This window comes from Aotus nancymaae, unplaced genomic scaffold, assembly GCF_030222135.1.
Source record: "Aotus nancymaae isolate 86718 unplaced genomic scaffold, 86718_ANA_hifiasm-v0.15.2.pri h1tg000002l, whole genome shotgun sequence".
Taxonomy (NCBI): domain Eukaryota; kingdom Metazoa; phylum Chordata; class Mammalia; order Primates; family Aotidae; genus Aotus; species Aotus nancymaae.
Genome location: NW_026988413.1, coordinates 54,813,162 through 54,821,599, shown reverse-complemented (window position 1 = coordinate 54,821,599; position 8,438 = coordinate 54,813,162). Strand labels below are relative to the sequence as shown.

At 39.1% G+C, this 8,438-nt stretch overlaps 1 protein-coding gene across 3 annotated transcripts in view; it reads right to left on the bottom strand.

Annotated features, from left to right (window-relative positions):
- The window catches only part of DNAJC2 (DnaJ heat shock protein family (Hsp40) member C2), a 36,778-nt gene that overhangs the window by 4,930 nt on the left and 23,410 nt on the right, over positions 1-8,438 (bottom strand). For all 3 annotated transcript variants that reach the window (XM_012456465.2, XM_012456459.3, XM_064374739.1), the window contains 5 exons: positions 5,639-5,727; positions 5,487-5,556; positions 2,660-2,844; positions 1,810-1,910; positions 1,588-1,695 (listed from right to left, as the gene is read on the bottom strand). In XM_012456465.2, the coding sequence (XP_012311888.1) occupies positions 1,588-1,695; positions 1,810-1,910; positions 2,660-2,844; positions 5,487-5,556; positions 5,639-5,727 (553 nt within the window). The remainder of the gene's footprint in view (positions 1-1,587; positions 1,696-1,809; positions 1,911-2,659; positions 2,845-5,486; positions 5,557-5,638; positions 5,728-8,438) is intronic.

Sequence of the window (8,438 nt, the reverse complement as noted above, 5' to 3'; positions counted from 1 at the left end):
TGTATTGGTTTAAAGCCCTAAATCCCACAGATTTTATTTCTTCTCTTGGAAAAAAAGATGGAAGTGACATGGCAGTATTTCCTGCTGTTCTCCAGTTACTTCACAATACCAAAATAAATGAAGCTAGTGTTGCAAAATTCCTATGAGAAATCACTATTCAAAAAATGATGCCAGCTTGTTATTTAATGGTACGACTGAAGAGGAAGGAGCCTTCCCATTTACATTAAAGAGGTAGGTAAAGGAGTTATACCCACGTAGCACTACTGCCAATCACTCTTGCCTTCCCAGGGTCCCCTCTCCTCACAGAAAGCAGACTGGACAACTATGAGAGGCCTGTCTCCCTCCAACATGCAAACAAGTCCCGTAAGAAAGAGCTGAGAATAGTGTGCTAATACCTGTTGTATTTTGTGGAGACAAAGGAGCAGGAAAATAAACCCCTTTAGAAGTGTCCTCAGTGTTCTGAAACCTTGCTTGTTACCTTTATTAAAAGAATTGAAATAATGCCTAATTCAGCCAAACAGGTCACCCCTGATTTTTGCAAGCAATGATTTTCCTCCTCTATATAACACTGTAAGTCTCATATCTTTAAGCTGAAATTTTTGGATAATAAACCAGATTAAGAATACAGGTAAAACTGGGATTCTTAGATGAAATACATCATGTATAGTCAAGTCTATTGGTATCAAAAGCCATCTCTCTCTGATTAAGAAAGGACTGGTGGCTCACAAATGTATGAAGTGAAAGAACTTTTTTCACACAAACTGCTTTCAAACTTTTGTCACAGCAAGAAAAAAAACTTTCTTATCACATCCCAACACAAGGACACACATGAACAAAAGTTTCACAAGTATACCCTCCTATATAATAGGTGTAATGCTCACTGTTATTTTCTATTCAAGACCCACTAAATTGACTTCATGACCCATCACTGGGTCATGATTTGTAATATGAAAAGCACTGGTCTAGAGTAATCAAATCCTAACAGGTTTTTTTTGTTTGTTTTGGAGCGTCTCACTATGTTTCCCAGGCTGGTTTTGAACCCTAACAATTTTTAACTTTCTATTTTGAAATAATTTCAGAGGAGTAGAAAGAATCCCTGTATACTCTGCCTACATTCCCCAAATGGGAACATTTTCATATTTGCTCATTCTTTATATGTACAGATGTACTTAGCTCTGAACCATAAGTTATAGACATGATGCTTCTTTATTCCTAAACACTTCTGCTTTTCCTTAAACAGAAGGACATTTTCTTATATAATTACAGTGCATTTTTCAAAATCAGGAAATTATCCTTGATAAAACACTATTCTTCTGTCCCAATAACATCCTCTAACTGATTTGTAAAACCTGGTAAGCAAAACAAACACAGCCCTTCTCTGATGGCAACTGAAACGGAAGAACTGCAATTCTCCATTTTTAATGGTTAGCTGAAGTAAATCTTTGCCCTAGAAATGTTTGCTTACAGCTTCCAGTCTGCTAAACATTTTATTTCCCTGTCTTTCTGAACACAGACCCTAAGTCTTGTATATACAAGCAGCACAGATACATGGCTAGCATCTTCTACATCTAGAAAAGCAAAATTTACCTTCAAATCGTTCTGACGGCATTGCGTTGTCTGCTTGAGGCACCACTCCATGTTCTTTTTTAAACTTATCAAATGCCTTTTTATTTATGTCATCTTTTTGATGAGGGTCTGAGAAATGAAAAAAATTTTAACACTTAACAGATCATCTCATTTAATCTTTTATTAAATTGCCTAAGTTATTTTAAAAATAGTTGTTTAACAAACGGACTTCTCAAAACTCACCAAGTTTTTGGAGACTCTTTGCTTTGCAAATAACATCTTTGGCAGTTCTTTTGACTCCAGAGGAAGAATGTATGTTCATGTAATTAGCAATAACTTCCCATCTGGTAGGATGAGCAACCAATATTATAATTTAACAGTATTAACGAAAAACAAAACAGAAAACAAACACCATTAGATTTTTACTGCAGAAAGGTTAGTTATAATATGTACAGAATGAGCTCAAATTGGTGGTCTAGTTATGCTGCTCCTATAAATTACTATTGCCTGGACTATGGTTTTTGCTTTCCATAAGTTTAAATCAACTATATAATCTTGGTTTTAAGTCCATACATCTTGTGGATTCTGTGTACAAATCAACATAAAACCACTTATTTGTGTATACTGCCAATTTAACACATTTAAGAATAGGAGATCAATCATTCTGAAATCAGCCTTAGTTTTATCTATAGAATTAGGGACGCTGGATCTCTACAGCTTTCTTTGAGTTAAACTCAAGTTCTAGCTTGAGGTAAGAAGTAACAAGGAGCAAGATGGTAAAAGAAAAACTACAGAAAACCTAGTCCCTAGCACAAGCCATGACAGAGTAAGCCAACGTAACAGTCAAGACTTGTCTCAGATCTTCAATTTCCTGAGAAACTGAAGCATTCTGTCATATGTATACATGCATGTGTATTGGTATAATGGGTAAGACCTGACAGCTTCAAAATGCACCTCGCTTTTCACACTTTTCCAGTGTGGCACAGAATTTATCTCTGCAAGTTTCTGTGATAACAACTGCTGCTATTTGGAGTCTCGTCTACATCATCTCTAGGCTCCAGTGTGAGTAGAAGAGTTTCATTAAAACCAGTACCTTGAATTTGTTCCAGCAGGGAACAGATTCACAGCTTTAATTAGTAATTGCAGATCATCTTCTGACCAATTTTTACTTCCATTTCCACCTCCACCAGTTGATTTCTCTGTGTTCTTAGATGCTTGTCGCATACGAGCCTCAGCTTCCTCTTTCTCTTTTCTAATTTGCTCATTTATTTCTTCTATCTGCACAAATATCATAGGTCAGAGACTTAAAAGCATATTGCTATTCTACACTCTCTTCTTGGCTGAGGCTTTGTTGTCCTCAGCTCTCAATGTCATTCTCACTCTGACCTCATACTCCTCCCAGGCCAACCCAAAAACAAGCACCAGCTTTTCACTCTGGCTTTTCCTGCTCTGGCTTCCAGTCTGCATAGGTCTGCCTGAGGAAGCAAGAACTGTCCACAGCCTGCACGATCTTCCCAGTACTCATGTCATGTGACTTCCATTAGTCTTGGACACTAACTGGCAAGTCTATGGGTCACTGAGTTATTCATCCACAAGACCATTTCAAAATTTCAAACCCCTCTTTAAACTCATATTCACCCTTTCTGCAGATAATCTCATTTATTCTCTACAAAAAGGTGAAGGAATAGCAATATGGCCTCTGTTTTATCTTGAAGTTCTCCCATTTACATTGTTCCTTCTAGTCTACCTTCAAACATGAGCAAGTAAAAAAAGAAAACCTTTATTTGCCCTTGTTGCTTCTGCCAGATGCATCTTTGGCTCATTTCTGCCCTTCAATCCCTTAGAACCAGTGAAGTCCCAATAATGCTAACTTGGAAATTTTTTTCTGATTCCCATCATCACATTCATAGTGCTGGTTGGTTCTTTTTCTTTTTTTCTTTTTGAGATGGAGTCTCACTCTGTCGCCCAGGCCAGGTTCAAGCAATTCTCCTGCCTCAGCCTTCCAAGTAGCTGGGATTACAGGCATGCACCACCACACCCAGCTAATTCTTTTTATTTTTTTTTTTTTTTTTTTTTTTTTTTTTTTTTTTTTTTGAGACGGAGTTTCGCTCTTGTTTCCCAGGCTGGAGCGCAATGGCGCGATCTCGGCTCACCGCAATCTCCGCCTCCTGGATTCAGGCAATTCTCCTGCCTCAGCCTCCTGAGTAGCTGGGATTACAGGCACGCGCCACCGTGCCCAGCTAATTTTTTGTATTAGTAGAGACGGGGTTTCACCATGTTGACCAGGATGGTCTCGATCTCTTGACCTCGTGATCCACCCGCCTCGGCCTCCCAAAGTGCTGGGATTACAGACTTGAGCCACCGCGCCCGGCTCTTTTTATTTTTAGTAGAAAAGGGGTTTCACCATGCTGGCCAGGCTGGTCTCAAACTCCTGACCTCAGATGATCCACCGGCCTCAGCCTCCCAAGGTGTTGGGATTACAGGCGTGAGCTACCATGCCTGGCCCAGCCCGGCGCATAGTGCACGTTCTTAAAGTAAGATTCTTGTGACTAGTTACATCTATCTGATGCACCCTATCCACAAATGTCAGATTAGCAGTACGGTGTTGAATCTTCGGTTAATCAAAGATTTGCAGTAATGGAAACTAGTCATCATGGTATTATAAACCTGATAATTGGTTCTACTTTTCCTAACCGATTTTGTTTCCCAATCCTTTCCCTATAACTTTCTACCTCTTTCTATATATATATTTTTTTTTTGGTCTGCTTTTTGACACAAAGTCTCACTCTGTTGTCCAGGCTGGAGTGCACCAATGTGATCATAGCACACTGTAGCTGTGACCTCCCAGGCTCAGGCAATCCTCTCACCTCAGCCTCCTGAGAAGCTGGGACTACAGGTACATGACACCATGCCCAGTTAATTTTTGTATTTTTGGTAGAGATTTTGCTCATGTTGCTCAGGCTGAACCATACTTTATACTTCTATTTCTATTTTATAGTTTGTAGTGTTCTTCTGACCTTCATTTTAACTCTGTCCTTCCTTTCAGGCTGGTTTAAACTCTACACGAGCCTTCCCTGGCCACTAAAACTTATGGCCCTTCCTATATTTACTATGGGCTCTCCATCTTTTGGTCCTTAAGGTTCTTCTCAGCCTAAGTCCTTTGTGGTGAAATAGCATTAGGCATTTCTCCAAAAGAACCTAGGCATAGTGCTATATGGTAGGTACTAATACTTGTTTAACTGAATTGAATTTCTGGTCCTGTTTTCTTATCTGCAAGATAAAAGGTATAGACTAGACAGAATGAAGATCTCTTTTGGTTCTAAATGTTATTCCCTATGAAAATACTCAGGGAATAATCAAAACAATTATTTTTTTCTAATGATTTTGCAAAACCTATGATCAATGTGATAGATACCACAAATCAAACACTAAGCGTGGTAGAAACCACACACATTAAATTCAACTTAAATAAACTACAGCACTTACTACATAAACAAAATACAGGCTGGACGTGGTGGCTCATGCCTATAATCCTAGCACTTTGGGAGGCTGAGTCAGACAGATGACCTGAGGTCAGGAGTTCGAGATCAGCCTGGCCAATACGATGAAACCTTGTCTCTAGTAAAAATACAAAAATCAGCCGGGCATGGTGGCACACACCTGTAATCCCAGCTACCTGGGAGGCCGAGGCAGGAGAATCGCTTGAACCTGGGAGGTGGAGGTCGCAGTGAACAAAGATCATGCCACTGCACTCCAGCCTGGGTGACAGAGGCTCTGTCTCAAAAACAAACGAAACATAGTGGGAGACACAAAGAGAAATCAGATACACCTTGCACTTGGTAACATATATTAGGTAAAGAAACAGGTTAAAACAGAATTAAATGCTAAATATAGGTTGCAGTGATGTGTTCTTCTATTACCTGTTTTTCCAGGGCAGCCTTTCCCACTTCTTTTGTGCATGATGTGAGTGTTTCATTCAAGCACTGTAAGCTAAAGAAAAAAAAAAAAAGGAAGAAATGAAACTGTATCCTAAGCTCAAATGAAGACTTCAATAGCAGTTCCATAGGTATACCTTGCCAGTTCAAGCCGATCACAAAGTTTTTCTACCTCTTCCATCATTTTAACCCGCTCTGCCTCATTATCAGAAAAATGATTCCAGGTCTGAAAGCGCAAACACAAAAATTATCTCACATTTACTGACACTCAAAAATACATCCATCAACACAATTACAAAGCACGAGCTCTCAGAAATTCCTGATGTGAACATACATAATGGCCTTCTGCTCAACCCGCAGTACCTCCACAGTACCTCCCAGGGCTCTCCCTAATCACCTAGCAATAAAAGGCATTCTATACCAAGTTGGAGGAGGAAAACAGAAAAAAAAAAAAAAAAAAGAACACCTAGGGATGTTATAAAAGTCAGAATGATTCCTTAGAGAATCACTTCAGGATCAAGAAATTCTGTATGATGACTCAAAATTCCTTTGTTTAGCTGCCCATTCCAATGTGTGCTGAACTGTAAAATCTACTGGAAATTTTAAATGTGAAATTAAAAAGATGATATAGTATGCTAAGGAACAGGAGGTATTAGCAAAATTTTCAATTAACTAAAGACTATGCTCAGAGTGGAACAGCATGACGTACAAGAAGTAATTGGCAAGTAATTCCCATGTTTTTAGCTGCTGCTGACATTTACGTCTCCTGTTCCTCACTTCTTGCTTCCTTAATCTGGCTCTACGGTTCCAATGCTTCTTTTACTATTCACTCTTCCCTAGCCTTCCAAAAGCACTACTAATTTTCTTCCTTCCTGCCTGGTCACTGCTTCTCAGTCTTCTTTTCCTCTATCACTACCTTAAGTACTAGTGTTTTGCCAGAGTCCCAGCCTCTACTCTCCCCACTCTATACTCTCTCCCAGGGTGATCTTGTGTTATCTGCAGAGTTTCTAGTGCTATGAAGATGTGGAAAAGTCTGTGATAGTCCTGCTCTAGAACTTGTACACTCAGTCACATACCAGTTATCTCCATCTGAGTGTCCCAACAAGCTCAACACCCTAAAGTGAAATCATTTTTGCCCAGTCTTTTCCTCCTCCTTTGTCTTCTACCGCCCTGAATGCTACCACCATCATCCATCCAGTATTCCAGGCAACACATCAAGGCATATAAAGATCTCACTCCTCCTCTGTTACCTGCAACACACACACAATCCCAACAGGCAACAGACTAGTCTACTTCCTGAATATCTCTCCATTTCATCTGCCTTTCTCCCTACTATCTCTAAGAGTTTAAGCCACAATACTATCTCACTTGAATTGTGGCAAAAGTCTCCTAAATTTTAGTCTCTCTGCCTCTAGTCTTCTCAGCACCTTGACCAACTCAGGATCGGATTAAGCTCTTTAGCAAGACATATAAAGCCCTTCAAGATCCGGCTCCTCCTTACCTACTCACGTGCCCCTGGTTCATTAAATCTCATTTCTCTGGATCTCTGCATTCTCAATACTCCACCTCTCTTACCCTTAATCCTGTGTACATACTGCTATACCTGGCTAAATCCTACTAGATGCAGAACGTGTTCCTTGACTACCTTTTTGGTAACTTCTCATCCCAATACCTACCTTGAAGTGTTTGAATAGCTTGTTTACTTTTTGTCACTAATCAGTAGACTACTTGAAAGAACTGTGCAATCATTATATCCACATCTATTATAACTGCTTGGTACACAGTAAATGCTCCTCAGATATCTATCAGTATCTGATGAGCATTTACTCTGAATAAATTACGTGAGAAAGGAGCAAGAAAACAAAGTTACCCAATGTCAGAACATTTACTCTCATTTATGCATAATCTCTAAGAGCTATTTAAGCTTTATTTCCTAATTGGCCTTTTTAAGGCTTTTATTGAGTTCTCAAAAGTACTACATGTGAATTATCTCATTTAATCTTCACAACTCTATGACTAGGTATTATTTTAACTATAGTAGAGGTGAGGAGAGTGAGGCACAAAGGTGTTGAGGTAACCTCCTGAGGGTCCCACAGCTAGTAAGAAGTAGCTAGAGAATAACCTCAAACCCAAGCAGCTTGCCCTGAGCCCATGCTCTTTACCACTTTGATACACTGCACCCTTTTGAAAACAATCTTCTATGCAGTGGAATCCGAGAAAAATATATGTTTTCCAATTTGGATTTTCTTTTTCCTTATTAAAATGCCTAAAGAGACAACCAGTAGTTGTAGTTTTATTAAGCCTCTTTCAATGTCTGCTGATGGGGCAGGTTAATTTCACTTGTATTATTATCTGAGGATTTAGGATGGCATATATTAGACCATACATGTCTACAGCCTTCTGGATAGTCACATGAAAGGTAACAATTTTTCTATACATATTAAGCATTTACATACTTGTTGGATTCAAACACAATGGACAATGGTGTAGTACACAACATTCTGTGTGTGGCAATCTCTACTACAGCTTGGAACTTCACCAATTTATTTATTCAGTGCTGCTTAGAGTAAGGAACAGTACTGCCCTGACTTTACAAGCTTAAAATATAAGAATATCGGCCGGGCATGGTGGCTCTCGCCTGTAATCCCAGCACTTTGGGAGGCCAAAGTGGGCAGGTCACCTGAGGTCAGGAGTTCAAGACCAGCCTGACCAACATGGTGAAACCCTGTCTCTACTTCCTTTTAAAAAAAATAAATAAAGTAAAATAAAAATAAAATGTAAGAATATCTCTTGCTCAAAATTATACTTCAAAACATCTGGGGTTTTGGTCAATACTTTTTAGTGAAAATTGTATTTGAATGAAAACTACCAGTACTCCCTCAAATCATACCTCTTTAGATTAAAATGAAAACTTTTAGGACCTTGAAAACAAGTTTA